General features: G+C 41.7%; 2 protein-coding genes across 2 annotated transcripts; one reads left to right on the forward strand and one right to left on the reverse strand.

The window, feature by feature from the left end:
* Positions 1–44: 44 nt before the first annotated feature.
* On the forward strand, positions 45–6,371 carry usb1 (U6 snRNA biogenesis 1). The gene is made up of 7 exons (XM_085280495.1): positions 45–570; positions 1,327–1,466; positions 1,560–1,743; positions 2,850–2,903; positions 3,495–3,600; positions 3,914–3,994; positions 5,013–6,371. Exons 1-7 carry the CDS (start codon positions 401–403, stop codon positions 5,118–5,120), a joined length of 843 nt encoding a protein of 280 aa, XP_085136621.1. The 5' UTR covers positions 45–400; the 3' UTR covers positions 5,121–6,371.
* pla2g15 (phospholipase A2, group XV) lies at positions 5,804–14,992 on the reverse strand. Its single transcript, XM_085280492.1, has 7 exons — positions 14,685–14,992; positions 12,177–12,333; positions 10,880–10,998; positions 10,657–10,755; positions 9,313–9,537; positions 8,100–8,212; positions 5,804–7,943 (listed from the first exon to the last, which is right to left on the reverse strand). The coding sequence occupies exons 1-7, from the start codon at positions 14,821–14,823 to the stop codon at positions 7,542–7,544; spliced, it is 1,254 nt and encodes a 417-aa protein (XP_085136618.1). The 5' UTR covers positions 14,824–14,992; the 3' UTR covers positions 5,804–7,541.
* Between the last annotated feature and the right edge of the window lie 2,358 nt (positions 14,993–17,350).

The raw sequence follows: 17,350 nt of genomic DNA on the forward strand, positions 1-17,350 counted from the left end.
TAGCAAAAAAAGAAAGTATCCCTGTTCCGTATCTATACTTTAAAGAATAGAGGAAAAAAAAAAGAAAAAAAAAACATTTTCTAAATGGCTCTATTAAACTTGGTATATTTTGTTCCGAATAGCTCACACTGCATTAATACACATAAGATACACAGCTGATACAGTATATACACATTTTCTTTATCCACAAACCATCGAAAGGGGAACTGATTTACAGCAGGCGTTATGTTACACCGGAACCTAATTTATGGTTACAACAGGTTGTTTATATCGGAAGTGAAGCGCAGAAGGCGCTGGAAGGCAGGCACCTTTCTTATGTGCATGGTTTAAAAAGTTATATGAGCTCCCGTGAGTTGATCTCTTATTTTAAATAATGTGGCGGAATATCAGGTAGTTTAAAATGTTGGTTGGCTACAGCAGCAGCAGCTCGGAGGAGGACGGTGAGGCTGGCGGTGAAGCTGAAGGAGCGAAAAATCAGAGTGAAACTACCTGCCGAAAGTGCCAAGAGGAAGATGATGGTTTGCCAACGAGGAAAAAACCCAAAACTGAGGAAGAGAGCCGCAAATCAAGGTGTGTCTCATGGCTGTGTAACCCTCTCTCGGGTGTTAGCGTTGGTGATATAGCTAAACTACGGAAGACCAAACCTGCCCAAACTATAAATAAATATATAACAGAATAAAACAGTATGGGCAACGGGCAATCTATAAAATGTGAAGTAAACTAAATAATAAATAAATAAATAAATGTTATTTCAAACCTGTCCTATCCATCTGCCTCTTTGTTTGCCCCATGAGATCATAACCTGGTTTCCCTGCAACTTTCTCAAATTGAATAGTCATAAAAACGGAAGTTCTCGTCATTGGCACCAAACTGACCTAACTACATAAACTGTGAAGGTCAGTAATACCCATATAAATCATAAACAGTGAACAAAACCCAAAAAGATTTCATAATTGAATACTATGAACTTTTTAAAGTAATTACGTAACTGCTATTTTCCCACTTTTTACTTGTGAGGATTTGATGCATTTCTTTGTCAAGCAAGATTTTCAGGTGTCTATCTTTGGATTTTTCACGCAGACAAAACAAAAGGTGAGAAAACATAACTCCATCTTTACAAGGCTGATACAAAATTTTCAGATAGAATAACATAAATTGGAGCAAATAATTGTTCAATCAAGCAATAACAAAAGTGACCGTTGAGTGAGAAATCCTGCGTTTCCCAGGACGCCCAGAATTCTTTACGTCACAGCTGAGGAAAATATAAATTATATTAAAGCGTGCTGGGTAAAAAGAATTACTCCATCCTGGCTGTGCTTTCTGCAGACTGCCTCTCCCTGGCTGTGTCTTGACCATGTTTCCAGATGAGGTGGACTCACAGACTGAAGACAGCTCTCTTCATGGTGGACGCATCCGCTCCTTCAAGCATGAAAGAGGAAACTGGGCTAGCTACGTTTATTTCCCATGTAAGGCAGTCACTGTGTACAGCAAGCGACCGGTCAACGAAGCTCACGTCTTGATTTCTCACCTTGTGCCTGCTTTGCTCTCTGTCTCCTCAGATCATCCTGAAGAGGAGTTTGGGGAGTTGTTGGATGGGATTCTCTCGGCAGCATGTGCCCGGGGTGTGGTTTTGACTGTGCAGGATGAGTTCCACCTCAGCCTGTCCCAGACAGTGGTGCTCAGACACCACTGGATCCAGCCGTTCACACAGAGCCTCAAGTCAAGTCTTACAGGCTGCAAAAGGTTGTTTTATGTTGTTTTTTTTAAATTTATTATAATGATATGGATTAATTATTTACTTCAGTGATGTCAAAAAGAGAGCTATATTTTTTTTAATGTAGAGTACAGCTCTGCTTTTTCTTAAAGCCTCCAGTTTAGTTTTCGGAAAACTCTTAACTTTTAAACCTTAACAAAACCCAGATGAATGACTTATTAAATAAGTTGAAAATATAATTTATAGAGTCAAAAACATTTTGTGTACCAGGCTGTAAACATCTAGATTTGATCTCTGAAGTTGGGTATTTTAACGCGGGACAACCCAGTGGGTGTTGGCTTGCTTTTGTAGCCACCCTCAAGTGGCCATTGGAGGGAGCTGCAGCTTTTGGCATCTCTGTGTTGGCTTCATCCCCAAGAAGCTTCTGTGTGAATTTGATCACAGGTGGTTAAAATAAATAAATAAATAAACATGGCCACACTTCTGTGTAGGAGAAGTGAAGCCAGTGCAGAGTGCCTAAAATCCTGCATTCAATCTTTAGGCCACTAGATGGCGATAACTGTGGGGGGAAAAGACTCAGGTCCTATAGAAGTGTATGGAAAAACAGAATTCTGTAAACACTTCCCTGCTGAGTTTATGGACTCAGTCACTCATTTTGGTTCAGATTGAGTAAGAAATTGTTGATTTTATAAATCTAGGTCAATCTATGTGTCAAATATAGGATTATCAGCTGTATTAAATAAGCCCACTCATGGGTTAATGATTTGTGACTGACAAATTTTTAGTCTAATAGCAGTTTGTTATGTTGGTGCTAATATGATAAAATGAACCTTGTTGTCATGGCACAGCTATAATATACTTAATTTTAATAAAAATCAGAAGTTTTATTGCATTTTCCCAGCTTTAAATGTCAAGCTTTCAAAGTCAGAAACACTGGTATTGTGACAACACTAATGTACTGGTAAGTAAGGTGGCATTATTTTATAAGATGCAAAAGAGTTTTAACATTTAAAAATCTAAAATCACAAGACCAGATGGTAAAAAGAGGAAAAAATAAAGGAAACAGTGTGCAGAAAAATGCAGACATCTATAACTCTGGTGACACACTTATTCTGGTTGTATTGCTCATCGCCAGGTTCGTGTGCTCGGCAGAGAGACTGCGCGTGTACTCTAATGCAGAGAAAACGAGGTACAGTTGAGTTTTTAATTCGAACAGAAGTCAGACTGTAAGTATTTGGACCGTTACACAGCTTCAGCACATCCACACCAGCTCACTGACATGTGTACTGATAAAACATGCATGCTGAGCTTTGTTTGAGACAAAGCCACAAAATTGCACAGAAGCGCTTCCACGTGGTTCGGTGTTGATTGTGAGATCGTGTAGATTTTAGGATCAACGTTTAGATGTCTGTGAACATTAGAAGTAAAGAGCTGACTGTGCAACTAACAAAGATTAGATTGCGAAAGCAAATGTTTAAAGAAGCTTTCCTTCTAAACTTGAAGGTGGACAGACATCGATCCTGGACAGCTGAAAGTCAAAATATGTGACTTAGTTAGCGGCACTCTTGCTGCAGCTCACAGCTGCGTTCCTCAACAAGGAAATAAAACCCACCCCAGATCAGCCAGCTAGGGGAAAACATAACATTTAGTATATCATCAAACTGGATGCATAACTGTCCTCATACTTTACACATATTGTCATTGTTGCACAGACTGTTCAGATCTGCTGCCAAAAAGTATGCTGCTCCAGTTTCTGTGTGTGTGTGTGTTTTGCCTGCAGGACATTCCTGGGGATGGAAGTGTCAACTGGGCATGCTCAGATGTTGGATCTGATCCGAGCTGTTGACAGGACGATGACAGAGTTTCGCCTGGAGACTTTCTACAAGGTCAGTTAAACACACACACAAACAAATCTGCAGCTTTACCCACTATTGTGTGATGATTTTGTATGCAGTAGAGTAATGCCACATTAAATGCAGGGTTCTGATTAGTGAGCGCGATGTTCTTCTATGTTGCACCGGCCTCTTCATTCTGATCGAAGGGCAGGCGTGGTGTTAAACACAGATACCAAGCAGAGACTTTAATATGACACATCAGAGAACAAACAGCAAATTTACAAAAAGAAAAATAATTTTATCATCTCATCTTTAGAAAAAAAGCACTGAAAGAGCCTATAATGTTCCTTAATGTGTTTCATAGGATCCATCCTTCCACGTGAGTCTGGCCTGGTGTGTGGGAGACCAGACAGTGCAGATGGAGGAGTGCATGCAGGAGCTGCAGGTACTCGGACAACTTGTGATTTTTCCTAAATCCTAAATCCCAGCACTGACATCTGTTTGTATTATCTTTATATGATTTCTTTGTTCCTCCTAATTTGTTAGATTTTTTTTGTAGTTCTTTAGTTGATTTTAAGGGCCCAGTCTGCTTGTCATAGCAAGCCGAGTCCAGGTGTGATTAATAAACTCAGTATATCTCAGATAAGCAACAGTCTGACTGAAATGTTTTTGAATTATTCTTAAAACTATGATAATAGTGGGTGACACATCAGTGCTGATATACCGTTTTCATTTCCTGTCTGTGAGAAATGGCACTTTAAACCCAGACAGGGATATGAAAACCTGTAGTGGCCAAGCAGTAATTACATAAAATCAGCTTCTCTTCATTTTTGTTACTTTATTGTCAGCTCGTTGTCTTTCACTGTAAAGGATCTGCTAAACAAGGATTGGTCAGCAGTCTGGCTTTTCACAAGTTATCAGTGAAGCTCGGATAAAAGGAGGATTCACAGTTACTTATTGATAAGATAAAATTGGATATAGTGTAATCCTGTATTTTAAATATGCTTCATTTAAACAGAGAAAATTTCAGTTATGTATTGTAATTGTTTGAGCTGCCGTAATGCCACAGAGTTTTAGAGTTTTGGAAAATTAATCCAAACGTGTCCAAAGATCTGTGTGTCCTTGGTCATGTGTGAAATAAGTTGTTCTGGTATGTGCTTTAATATCAACATACAAATGAAAAGGTGTTACGCTTTAGTCAGCTGCTTCAGGCTTGATGAGAGGGGAGCTCAGAGAAACTCGGGTTGAAGGAAACCCGACAGCGAGCAGGTTTGGTTAACAGAATCCTGAGTTTAACTGACTGAATTTAAGTTAAAGTTAACCCTCTTTCTGGAGCAGAAGACCCAGAGTTTCCTTCATTTTGGAGTTATCAAACTCTGTTTTAACAAAATTAGAGCACAGGTTCTTTAGCCCAGCTGCAGTAGATGTAACTGAATTTGTTTTATTTTTTGAATATGTTGTAGAGTCTAGTAGACGACCACGAAGACGGACCATTTGTGTTGAGGCTGGACTGCTCGGAGCTTCGCTGCAGGACGGGAAACAAGACTTTCCGCTTTGCTCTGGAATCCTAAAACATGAAGTTACTAATGGAGTAAAGCTGATGTTGTCTTTGCACAGATATGAGGGAGACTCGTTACCTCAGCTCTGACTCCAGTGTTCACTGAATTGCTAACATTTTAAATGTCCTTTTAAAAACTCCTGAAACGCCCCAACGAACACAATCACAGCTAACTGCAAAAGTATTGAAATGTTTTATGTATTTAAATAAAGACGTTACTTCTTTTGTATTTTTCCATTACGTATGGGACAGTGGTGAGAGCGCTGAAGAATTATGGCATATGCATGACTGAATCGCTGAAAGGAAGTTGTGGATTTGGTCAGCATAGAAACCTCAAGTGTCACAGCTGTACGTTTTACCAGAACAGTGGAAGGAATTCAGCGACTGGTTTCACTCATATTCAAGAAGTTTAAATGTCAAAATCTAGATTTCACATATTGAATGAAGTCAAAGTGAAGTTCTCTTAAAGTTGAGCCTTTTTTTTTTTTAATTTTAGTTCCCTGTTTTTGTTCAACATTTTTGATTAGCTCCCCCTGGCAAACAGAAATATTGGGGCTTCCTGTGGTTAGAGCAAATGTTGTGTGTGCCTGACTTGATCATATAATTCACATAGTCCTAATCTTCCTAAACAACATCCATACATGGAGAAAATAAAACAGAGCTTTAGAGTAAGGTATACAAGAGGGATTCACTGCAAATATTTGAAAGAATTTAATGAATAGAAGGCAGCACGTGAATAAGTAGATCATCTTGGTCTGGCCCGGTGAGGGGCAGCATGGCACAATACAGTCACGTCAGAACACACTGTCCAATTGTGAACTTTTCACATCCACAAAAGAAAAACCCATCTCATGGTCTTGAGTCATCCCCCGGTGGCTGTAATTAAGCTTCAGAGCATGAAATCTGGTGTCAAGAACTAATTTATTGAATCATTCGGTCCTGATATATACAAAAGTCTTAAGATTTATTAAAATCTTTGTCCTGAACAAACCATCTTAGCATTTCAAAAAAGCATCAGCTCTTTAAATGATGGCATTCAGTGTATTCAGTAGCAGACACAGAAGGGGTCCCTCTTCCCCTGACTAGCCAGCCCAGGTTGGGCTCACCCTCTGAGAGAAACCCAAAACAGACCCTTTGATAGGTCTGCACAGAGTAAAGTTTAAACCCACAAATGTAAACAATCAGTTATGAAGTCAGTGTCATGTGTGTGAGACACCTCTAGTGTTTGAGTAAACGAAGGTAAGACCCAAAAAAAAAAAAAAAAGTTTTATTCTAAGCCAAATCATGGCTTTTGCAAACCTAACCTGGAGCCTTCTTCCTGTTAAACAGGGATTTCTTCCTCTCCACTGTCATCCAATGCTTGCTCATCAAGGATTGTTTGATTATTGGACTTCTATTCTGCTGACTTTCCAGTGTGAAGTGCCTTGAGGTACCCACTGATCTGATACATATAAATTTAAAGTTTAAACCAGAAATACTTCTAGTATTCAGCAGAAATGCCACCTTTAAATGATAAGATAACCCCATACTAGCAGGATGGCAAGAGCAGCATGTGTCCTACGGGCCGGTGTCTAGACTGCACTGATTCTTCAGTTGACTTTCTGCCTTACATGCAGCCTCACAAAGAGTTTTTTGATTGGTAAATCTGAGCCTTAGGGTAGCTTTTATGTTGCTTTGGCCACTTTATGAGTTTTGTAAGCCAATTAAGTTGTCCTCATGAGACCCAATCGATAAGTTTCACTGATAAAACTCCTAGGTTTCACAAATTAAATCACTAATCAGTTAAAAACATTAAATTCCATTTGGTAGATATAAACTCCATCTTATGACCAATAGTGTGTCATCTTCCCTCAGGAACAGTTTGAAGGCTTAAATCAGGGAAAGGAGAAGTCTTTAGTCCAAGAAGATATCAAATTCAACCATCTTTGAAACCTAGAAATCAGATGTGTATGGGTCTAATCCTTCAGCACGCGCTTTTTGTAACATGAATCCTAACAACCAGCGATATACAGCTAAGATGAAATTTTGAAAAAAGGCAGGATTTATATTTAATAAAAAATAAAAAATCAGCTGGAATGAAAAGGCTGTAAATTCAGTATTTGCTTTAACTAGTTACAATTTTACCACAATACAGTCAGAGTTCAGAAATCTCATTGAAGATCAAAACATCAACCATTTTATTAAAGCACATGCAAGTCTACATGCAAAGAGTTTAACTCTTTGCATGTAGACTTTAGAGTAACAGCTATAAAAATCCAAAAAAAAAAAAATATCAACCTACATTTGTCCTAAAGAACCGTAATACTTTCCTTGAGCATTGTGGCATAAATGGGGAATATTTGGCAATCATTGTTCAGACAGGTGAGACGTCAGTTCCCGTCTTGCTCCGCGTGTCAGTGTAAGGCAAACAGAGCAGTCTGCCTGCCAGCCAGCATCACGGAGAAAACACCACTTTCTTAATATAGTCCACAGTTGTCACATTGAGCAGCATGTCAACGTGCTCATTTTGTGGAAGTTCAACCAACGTCACAGGCTGCTTCTGCTTTCCTATCCAGCGTTTGCACTGGAGGGCACTGTACAGGTTCACCGTCCCGTCCCCCTCACCGGTCAACACTGTGGGCTCCACGTCTGGGAACTTTTCTGAGTACTGAAATGCTTCAGGAGTGGAAATGCCTACACCGTACAGACAGTGGACAGGCACGCCGGGGGGTGTGAAGTCAGCCACCAGCGATTCTGTGTCCTGCTGCATCATCCAGCCGTCCTCAAAATTGATGTCAGAGTAGAGGCGATGGTAGTCCTGCACAGTGTAGTTGGCGGTAGGTGTCTGGACAAAGACCTGGAGGTGGAAACACTTGATTTGGTCACCTCTGATGATCATATTCTGTCTAAAACTACATCACCAACCATTGCTGTAAGGCTGCTCTAACGTGTCAGGAATAAGTTTATGTTGACATAGAAGGAAAAATTAATTCCCATTTAAACAAACACACACCTTATCTTTGGGCCAGGAGCGGACAAAGGGAAACAGCCAGTTGGTGGAGACAGCAGAACGTTGCTGGGAGCGAATCTTGAGCGGGCTGATCACTGGGATGCGGTCATTATCACCTAGAAAGTGGAACAGAAATAAAAGGATGGAGAATTGAAAGATAGCTAAAGCTTTCGTTGAGTGGTGACTTAGAAAAGGGAAGCATGTCCTGGCAAACACCTGATATATGCCGCAGTCCTCAGTCTCTTGGTCAGGATGCTCTTGCAGAAGATATTTTATTTCAAATATTTGTTGTCAGTTTCAGTTTTAGTTTGGTGAACATTTCTCGAGTAGGCTAGCAGAGTGCAAAAAGTGGAAGACTGCTGTCGCAGAGAATTTTAAATTCCTGTAAACTCCGGTGTGGATTATAGATTTGGTCTGACATTAATAAACCAATACACTGGCCTGTAAAATTCAGTTGCAGCCTAATATCCTTTGTAAAACCAGACATTTATTTGACAAAAAATGTTTTAGTGTATGAAGATTACACAAAGATGGACTTAACTAATATTTTTCTAGCTGATCATTGCATTTCCAAAAATGCAAAAAACTTCTAGATTAGCATGCAAAGATGTTTTTCATCTTCACGTTCCACACATTTTTAATGTGAAGACTGCATCTGCAATTAGAAAGAAACCAGTCAAACTACATTTTGCTGATGTAGTTTTGAGGGCCCTCAATTTGGTGCTCAGCTGGGATTCTCAGTCTGAATCTTTGGCCAATTAAAGCAGCAAATGTCTGATAATTGCGATTAAGATGCTACAGTTCAGCATTAATTATACATACGATATATTTTGCATAGAACTAACTATGAATGAGGAAGCTAATGTCAGGGCTAGTAGCTGTAGCTCAATTAGCAGGACAGTTGTTACAGTAACATATCTAAACATAGAGCCAAGTATATCTAATATGTCTGAATATTCCCATCAGTAAATGTTTCATCTTTAGTGGCAAACTGTGAGCTGGTTGAACAACCTCTCTACATTACATTAACTGTTTTAATTTTATGCACAAATAAGCCAATTATGAGACTTTTTTTTTTTTTTTTTTTAAAGCATGTCTGATCCAAAAATGTTCTGTTCACAGTATTCTGGTGCCGAGGCACAGAGTTTGTGACTATGCCGGGCAGTCAACAACATGTATATCAGTACTTTTTTTGTAATGCTGGTTCGTCTCTTACCAGAGATGACCACACGTAAGGTCTTCACAACGCCGGCCCACGGCGCTCCGAGAGAGACGAAAGCCTTGATGTACCGATCTTTCCAAGCCTGTGGCTGCTGGTTGAGGAAGTACAGAGTGTACAGGTTGCCCATGCTGTGCGCGATGAGCACCACGGGCTCTCCAGCCTTCTCCACCATCTCTTCAATCATCTTTTGCAGCGCCAAGAAATAATCTTTATTCTCATCTGACGAAGACATGAGAGCAGATGATGACACACACAAAACGTTATGACATTCACGACTGTCAAACAAATAAAACTAGATGGCAAATCTTTAGTATGAGAAGAACACTCAAGAAAACCCAGTCAGCCCTCACGGTTTAATCAATTTTCTCACATCCATTTCTACACAAGTCTACTTTTTCAAGAGACAAAGCCATCATGGAAGACTTAAACCTTCCTTTTTATGCTCAGGGCATGAAAGCAGAAATGCAGTGCATGACAAATGTGTCAGCTGCTTTATAGCACGAACATGTTCTTCAAAATACTGGCTACTGTGCTTTATATGTCCTTCTGTTCCAGTAAAGAGATGCATGTTAAGAGTTATGCAATCACCTCATAAGACTAGTTCATTAGAAAACTAAGGAAAGTCCCGGCCAACCAAATATTGAGGAGTCACTCATGTGCTGCTGCAAAACAGCTGGCTGCATATAGATCTTTAATGCTTGTGTAATAAGCTAGTTGAAATATCACATGTCCAAGATACCACAGGTCATCACGCCTGAACTGCGTTGTTTCTAACAGACTGTGGACTGAAATACAAATGAGCTGGTGGTGGCTTCACTCCATTCTGGTACAGTTAGACTGAGAATATAAGAAGGCAGATTGCAGTTTCCAATTTGGAAATTCGAGAGCGCCAGTCGAGCCGAGGTGAATGCTTGGCCTGTTCTTATATCACAATGGGCAACAACCACAAAGTGGTCTATGGAGGAAAGTTAGAAATGAGGGATCTTTTTTAAAGACACCTGCTCAAAAATAAACAGTGGACGTCGGTTTGCATGACACGCTCACTTCAAGCACTTTGGGCATGGATGTAAAAGGAAATTTGACCCCGTTTGAGGGCAGAAAATATACAACTAATAATTTTAATCCCCATCAATATCTTCACAACTGCTGGAAATCAAAACTCAAGAGGTTTCTGGTCTAGAAGAATCAACTTTTGAAAGGGGAACTGGAGCAAAGCAGTTCTGGTAAATATATGAAATACACCTGTTACCCTCGACAGTTTTGTGATTTTTTATTTTATTTAAATATGCACCACTTCTGGCCATGTTTCCGCCTGGTTTTTCAAGTGTGGTAGCTTACTGGGCGCTTTCCTCCAATCATAGGGTGCTCCTCTCACATCATCATCTCTGGTGTAACCCCAGTCTACCAGTGCCTGCACTATACTGAAGAAATACATTCCTGCAACACACACACACATGAGAAAACATTAAGCATTAAATATGGTATCAGGGTAAATTTGATCAGCAACAAAATCTGGTCACAGTGAGAGGACGTCAGTTAAAAATGTGGCCATTTAACCCACCCACACTGCGTTTGCTTGGATCCAGGTACTCCACTGAGAAGGTCTTCCCGAACCCAGGGACGCGGATGTCCACACCTGGTGGGGAAGAGGTGGTGTGTGTGGTCTGGTTGTAGATCAGCCTGCACACACAAGTTTGCAATATTCAATTTATCTCAGTTCTGCATCTGTGGTCAACCAAAGACACACACGCGCGCCCTTTACAAGGCAACAGAAACACTTCTCGTTTTAGGTCTCCGTTATTCCACCTTCTTGTTATTTATGTGTGACAACAACTTCCACATGTGCGGTTTGTAGATATACAACGCAGATGAAAGTAAAGATGTTTGGTATGAAAAGCAGAAATGAGCATCTGAGAACATGCCAAGCTTTAAACGCATTTGGTCATGTTCCTTATTCGAGTGAAATCTGCCATTACATTGTACTATAGAGGCAACAAGTGGAGGTACCCTGCTGTAACCCAAACTAACATTTTACGTTGGGGTATTTCCAGTTAATAATTCTGTTATGTGTGTAGGACTGACTCCTTCAGCAGTTTCCATCCCTTTGTAGAAATGTGGGTAAATAAGGACTTTTCCAACAAAACTGAAATGACAGTAAGTGAAGATCACTAACAACATTGGCAAATATAAGCACTTCTTTTCCAGGGATCTCTACAGCAGAGATGCAAAGTGGTATTGGCATGATCTGAAGCCACAGAGCCACAATAATGGGATACAGTCACCCCTTGAAAACCTGGTAACCTGGTCAAGCTGCAGTACAAATGTGCTGCTTGCAGAAAAATCATTCAGTCACGTGAGAACCGATCTATTCCCATTGCTTTGATTTCAAAATAAAAGCTCATACTTTGTGAAAATAAATTGCAGCGCAAAGAAAGTCAGGTTAAAATTTCCATGATCGATTTAGTCAACCCAGATTAGTCAATCCGAGTCCAAAGTAGGACTAAAGTAAGAATTTGTCTTACACGTCTCTCTCCAGATGTTTTACTTTATCATTCTTATGACTGTACTAAAGTACAGGTTTACTCAATTCCTGATGTCTTTGAGCAGATTGCACTTTGTTATCCTCTAGACCTTGTTGATAAAGGGGAGGACTATCTTATCCAGGTATTGGCACCTCAGCATTTCTCCACCAAAAAACAGCACATTAAGATTTTATATTTTTTACAATCAATGAAGACAAACAACAATAAAAGCTAGTAATGTAAAAAGGGGCAACTTGGTTAATGGTAATTAATTCAGCGACTGACAAACAGCACTTTTCTCTTCTTCACGTGACAAATTCAGGCACCGACACCCACCTAATGTTGTCTATCCAGCAGTCTATGGCTACAGGCACCAGCAGCTCCAGGTTGAGCCACAGTGTGAAGTATGTGTCAGTCTTCTTGTAGCAGATGTAATGGACCACAGTGGGTTTGTCCAGCATCGCCTCCAGCTGGTTTCCCAGATCTCCTGGAACTGCAATGAGCAACATTAGCAATGATTCACTTATCAGGGACATTGATCAGCACTTAGCCTTTAGACTATTAACATGCACTTATGTAACCATATAGAAGCTGTGCAAATTACTCTAAATCCCAAGAAGCCAGCGGAGGAGTGGATGAACTGCAGAAATTTAATCTGCCATTATGTATCGGTTAAGAAGCCATGGATCCAGCAGAGTAGTCAGTCTCATCATGCATGCAGCACATCTGACTGTACAATCATTTTAAAAACATGCTTTAGACATTCAGCTGCAATTCAGCCTTTGGTCTGAAGCAGTTGAGGAGTTTGTATTACTGTTCCCATACTCCAAAAACCTTCCCAGAACTTCCCCAGTGACACTTTAATCAAAACTATAGGTGGACACCATGTGAACTGTACTTTTATTTTAGTCCATGAAGTAGAATACAAATAAATCCTTTAAAGACTTCTGTCAAAGGGACGCTCAGTTTCTGCACACAGGTTCCACACGGGTGGACGTTAAGGGGGAAAACTGCAGTTTGTGTGAAGCAAGCCACAACTGACCAAGGCGGATGACCCACTGGTTAAATAAATGAGGAAATATAAAATCTAAACACAGAGTTGCAAAAAAAACCCCCAAAAAACAAAAACAATTCATGGCTTCAGCCAGATGTCAGCAGCTGTCGTGTAGGACACATGATCTGTCAGGAGAAGTCCCTAAAAAACCAATATGGTGCTTGCATTAAGTGATTTTGTAAACCACACAGAAACTGGGACTACTTCAAATTAGCACAGAATCTGAATCAGAAACAGCAAAGCTGAGTGATTGTGTGAAACTGTAATATGTATCAAGAAGGAAGCAAAAATTCCCTTCTGACAAAAATCCGAACAAGAACTACTGGGGCGCCAGAGGCTGCAGATACAGATGTGTCTTGAAAATCACTCGTCCTTGGGATCGTCATCAGCTCATGACGGCATGGGCGGCCTCTGGAGGAGTCAACTCCCAGTTACCTCCGATAGTGTGGGGCTCTTGCCCCTTGGCATCAGGGCGAGGAGGGTGGGACAAATGGTCCGGGTCTCCTGGGCCTCTCTGCCTCTGGCATTGTGGTTTTTTTCTCTTCCTCATAAAATGTGTTTCGTGACACTCACACGATCATATCTATTTTGATTTTTCCCCTTCTCTCTTTCAAGTGCCGTTTGTGTTTTTAAATAAAAAAATGCAGCAGTTGGCGCTTTGTCCCTTATCCTCATCTTTCTCCTTTTTCCACTACGCTCTTTTTTTCTTTCTAATATACTCCTACCTGTCTGTCAGCTATTGCATTTTTAATGCCGGACATAGTACTTGTAATGTGTACAGGTGTAATTATAACTCTTAACAAGCTATGCTTACATTCAGAAGTCAGGGAAGGTTTCAACTGAATAAAACAAGTCACTACACCTGTGCTTTTCATTCTGTAAGCTGTATAAAAAAAAAGAAAAGTCTACAGTACAGCCAAACAAGTATAAAACATGAAATGAAAAATGAGATTTTGAGGTAAAACCCATTTCATTTTTTATTCTTATTTATTTTAAAGTCACTCCTAAAGGTTACATGGCCCAGAAAGGTATGAGGGGAGACTCCCTCAGCGTCTGGAGGAGCTGATTGGCTGTTGAGCTGAAGAGTCGCGTTCTGTCATATGACCTGATGGCTGAGCTGTAAACGATTACCCTTTAACACAGGCACAGACGCAGCTGGCAGGTTTAAATCTTTCCTCAAATAACGTTAATCAGTCAGTCTTGTCCACAGCAGTACAGCTATATGTCTTTTTTTGTTTTCAGATAGATGAAGATAGCCTATTTCTTATTTCTTATGTAAATCGAACCAACCCTCGTTCAAGAAGCCAACAATTTAAGGACGTCTCGCTTGAAAGCAAATTTTAACTCTGCATTTATTGTGGGAACGTGTTTTAGAGTTTATTTTGATACAGCACAGCTAAAATAATGAAACGTCATATTATCTGATCATAAGAGAGTCTTGAACACCGAGATGCACACACGAGGATTTCTCTGTTTTGGCAGCTGATGACAAGCACAACAACAGGCCAAACATTTACAAAAGTTCAAAATGAATTGACTTATGTGTAATATGTTGAAGCCGAATTGAAGACTTGCCAAGTAGTAATATGATAAATACAGAATTATTTTTAAGTTAACATGATGGCTGATAAACATCAGGAGAACTTAAATTTGACCCCCTTTAAATGGAGTTTGGTCTCCTTTCGAAATCGCCAGCTGCCGATTAGCTAACTGACGGACGACAGCAAGTTGTGCAACTATTTGGCAACAGAAGACAAACTAAGGAATAAATTGATGAAGGAAACACTTACTGAGGACGACCGGGGGTTTTGGGGATGGACGAGGCTTTTCGCCGAGACATTTCCCCGCCGGTTTCTCGGAGCTGGGTGCCGACAACAGCATTAATAAAAGCCCGACACAGAAGGCAGTTACCCGGTGCCAACCCGCCATGACTCCTGATATATCATAGCCTGAAGAGCATAATACCTCCGCGATGTGTGGAGCCGGCTGCGGTTTGCCGTTAAAGCCCACTGCTGCGAGTAAACTACCACTGTGGACGATCACGAGTTCCGGATTTTAAGAGCACACGGTGTTTTGCGAAAAACAGTTACGCCTTTAAGAAAGTGCCCCTCCTGCCATCCACAGGAGGGGTAGGAGGAGTCACCTCTTTCAAAGTAAAAGCTTCCACTGTTCTGCAAGCTTCTTATTTCTGATAGGCCTACAAGTAGAGGAAATAATAATATTAATATCAATATATTAATTGTCTTGTCTTGGCAGCCGGGGGTCAGTCCGCCAGGGCCTCCGCTCCTGGCCGCCACCCGGCACACAATGCACCCGACCCCTATGGCGCCTCCTGCGGGTGGTGGGCCTGCGGGAGGATGGGCCCATGTCTCCTCTTCGGGCTGTGCCCGGCCGGGCCCCATGGACTAAGGCCCGGCCACCAGACGTTCGCCCTCGGGCACCCTCCCCGGGCCTGGCTCCAGGGCGGGGCCCCGGTAACCCTATCCCGGGCAGGGTAAACTGTTCCCTCGGTGTCCTTTTCATAAGGGTCTTATGAATCGCTCTTTGTCTGGTCCCTCACCCAGGGCCAATTTGCCATGGGAGACCCTACCAGGGGGCAAAAGCCCCCAGACAACATAGCCCCTGGGATCCCTGTGACACACAAACCCCTCCACCACGATAAGGTAGCGATTCAAGGAGGGGAGTGCCCACTCCGGGTCGGGGATGAGTTCCTGCCCCAAGTGGAGGAGTTCAAGTATCTCGGGGTCTTGTTCGCGAGTGATGGGAGAAGGGAGCCGGAGATCGACAGACGGATTGGGGCTGCAGCTGCAGTAATGCGGACGCTGCACCGGTCCGTCGTGGTGAAGAGGGAGCTGAGTGTAGAAGCGAAGCTCTCAATTTACCGGTCGATCTACGTCCCTACCCTCACCTATGGCCACGAGCTGTGGGTAGTGACCGAAAGAACGAGATCGCGGATACAAGCGGCAGAAATGAGCTTCCTCCGAAGGGTGGCTGGCCTCTCCCTTAGAGATAGGGTGAGAAGTTCGGCCATCCGGGAGGGGCTCAGAGTAGAGCAGCTGCTGCTCCACATCGAAAGGAGCCAGCTGAGGTGGTTCGGGCATCTGACAAGGATGCCCCCTGGGCGCCTCCTGGGTGAGGTGTTCCAGGCATGTCCCAGCGGGAGGAGGCCCTGGGGCAGACCCAGGACACGCTGGAGAGATTATATCTCTCGGCTGGCCTGGGAACGCCTTGGTATTCCCCCGGATAAGCTGGAGGAGGTGGCTGGGGAGAGGGAGGTCTGGGCCTCTTTGCTTAGGCTGCTGCCCCCGCGACCCTGCCCCGGACAAAGCGGATGAAGATGGATGGATGGATGGATATATTAATTGTACCGTTTGGATGATTATTTACCTTAAACTATACGTTACCAAAAAGTGTCCCCTCTTTCTATCCATATAATCCATATAATCCATCCTCTCTTTTCTACCATAATGTGTTTTATTTAGCAAATACATAAAAAAAAACTTACTCATGAAAATAAAGATCTTTCTCCTTAACAAGTCAGTCCAACTCCAACCTCTTAGATCACGTGGTTGTACCTGTCAGTTATTCAAATTAGCTGAGGTTTTGAAAGCCTATGTTTTATGTTTTATGCCACAATAAGTGGCGCTGTTGTTTCTCTCGTCTTCCATGTGTAGAGCTTCCAACTATTGGCCCATTCAAACTTAATTGGCATACATCTATTAGCTGATCTGGGCGTAGTAAGCCAATTACAAAAGGGCAGCTCCCTGGCCAGCTGAGGCTGCTTCTGACTCTCTGTGACTTAGTAGATTTTGTGTGTGAATAGAATGGTTGTGTTAGGAGGTTGGACAGGTAAGCTTGGGGGTACCCTGTAGATATGTAACAGAGGAACAGTTATTAGAAACACTAGGGTGTGCGGTTGATACCTCTCTTGTGAAGATATGCGTAGCTTATTTGAGAGTTTAAAAATGTGTTAGGTAGGATGTAGAATTATTGTAGAGACACTGACACTGCCCTGGATGCAATAAAGGCCTGAGTGTGTAATGAATTTAGGAGTAGATTTCTAGGAGGCCCTTCCCCATTTTGAACTGTGAAAGTAAGACAAAGAGAAGTTAATGTTGAGTGGAAATTCCCCAGGGGAGACCTGGGTGGGGTCTACCAGTTACCAGTGTTTGTAATATGTTAACTCTGTTTTCTCTGTTGTGTAGAGGAATTTGGTGTAGCTTAGGTGAGGAGATTACTCTTACTCTTGCACGTCTTCCCTTCTAGGAGATGCATGCTTAAATGAAGATGAATAAAGATGAATAAAGGTTTTGTGAAAATGACTACTGAGTTCCGGTGCCGTCTCTGGATGCCCGAGGAATAAAAAGAACCGGGGTGAAACTGATTTCTTAACACTTGAATGGCTTTGACTGACCCCTTGTGTAGATGGGCCTTTTTGTTTGAGCATTGGTTGACT

The sequence above is a fragment of the Mchenga conophoros genome, linkage group LG7 (assembly GCF_057382185.1).
Source record: "Mchenga conophoros isolate Kocher_MC1m ecotype Shallow Benthic linkage group LG7, M_conophoros_male_GT1.1, whole genome shotgun sequence".
Classification (NCBI taxonomy): domain Eukaryota; kingdom Metazoa; phylum Chordata; class Actinopteri; order Cichliformes; family Cichlidae; genus Mchenga; species Mchenga conophoros.

What these genes read in the sequence shown, in the direction of transcription:
- pla2g15 (XM_085280492.1), bottom strand. Translation starts at nt 14,823, where the DNA reads ATGGCGGGTTGGCACCGGGTAACTGCCTTCTGTGTCGGGCTTTTATTA. An exon ending in CTTACGTGTGGTCATCTCTG is followed by an intron (nt 8,213 to 9,312) that starts GTAAGAGACGAA and finishes TCCACTTTCTAG; the next exon opens with GTGATAATGACCGCATCCCA. An exon ending in GCTCCTGGCCCAAAGATAAG is followed by an intron (nt 7,944 to 8,099) that starts GTGTGTGTTTGT and finishes TTCCACCTCCAG; the next exon opens with GTCTTTGTCCAGACACCTAC.
- usb1 (XM_085280495.1), top strand. Translation starts at nt 401, where the DNA reads ATGTTGGTTGGCTACAGCAGCAGCAGCTCGGAGGAGGACGGTGAGGCT. An exon ending in GCCTGGAGACTTTCTACAAG is followed by an intron (nt 3,601 to 3,913) that starts GTCAGTTAAACA and finishes TGTGTTTCATAG; the next exon opens with GATCCATCCTTCCACGTGAG. An exon ending in AGTGCATGCAGGAGCTGCAG is followed by an intron (nt 3,995 to 5,012) that starts GTACTCGGACAA and finishes AATATGTTGTAG; the next exon opens with AGTCTAGTAGACGACCACGA.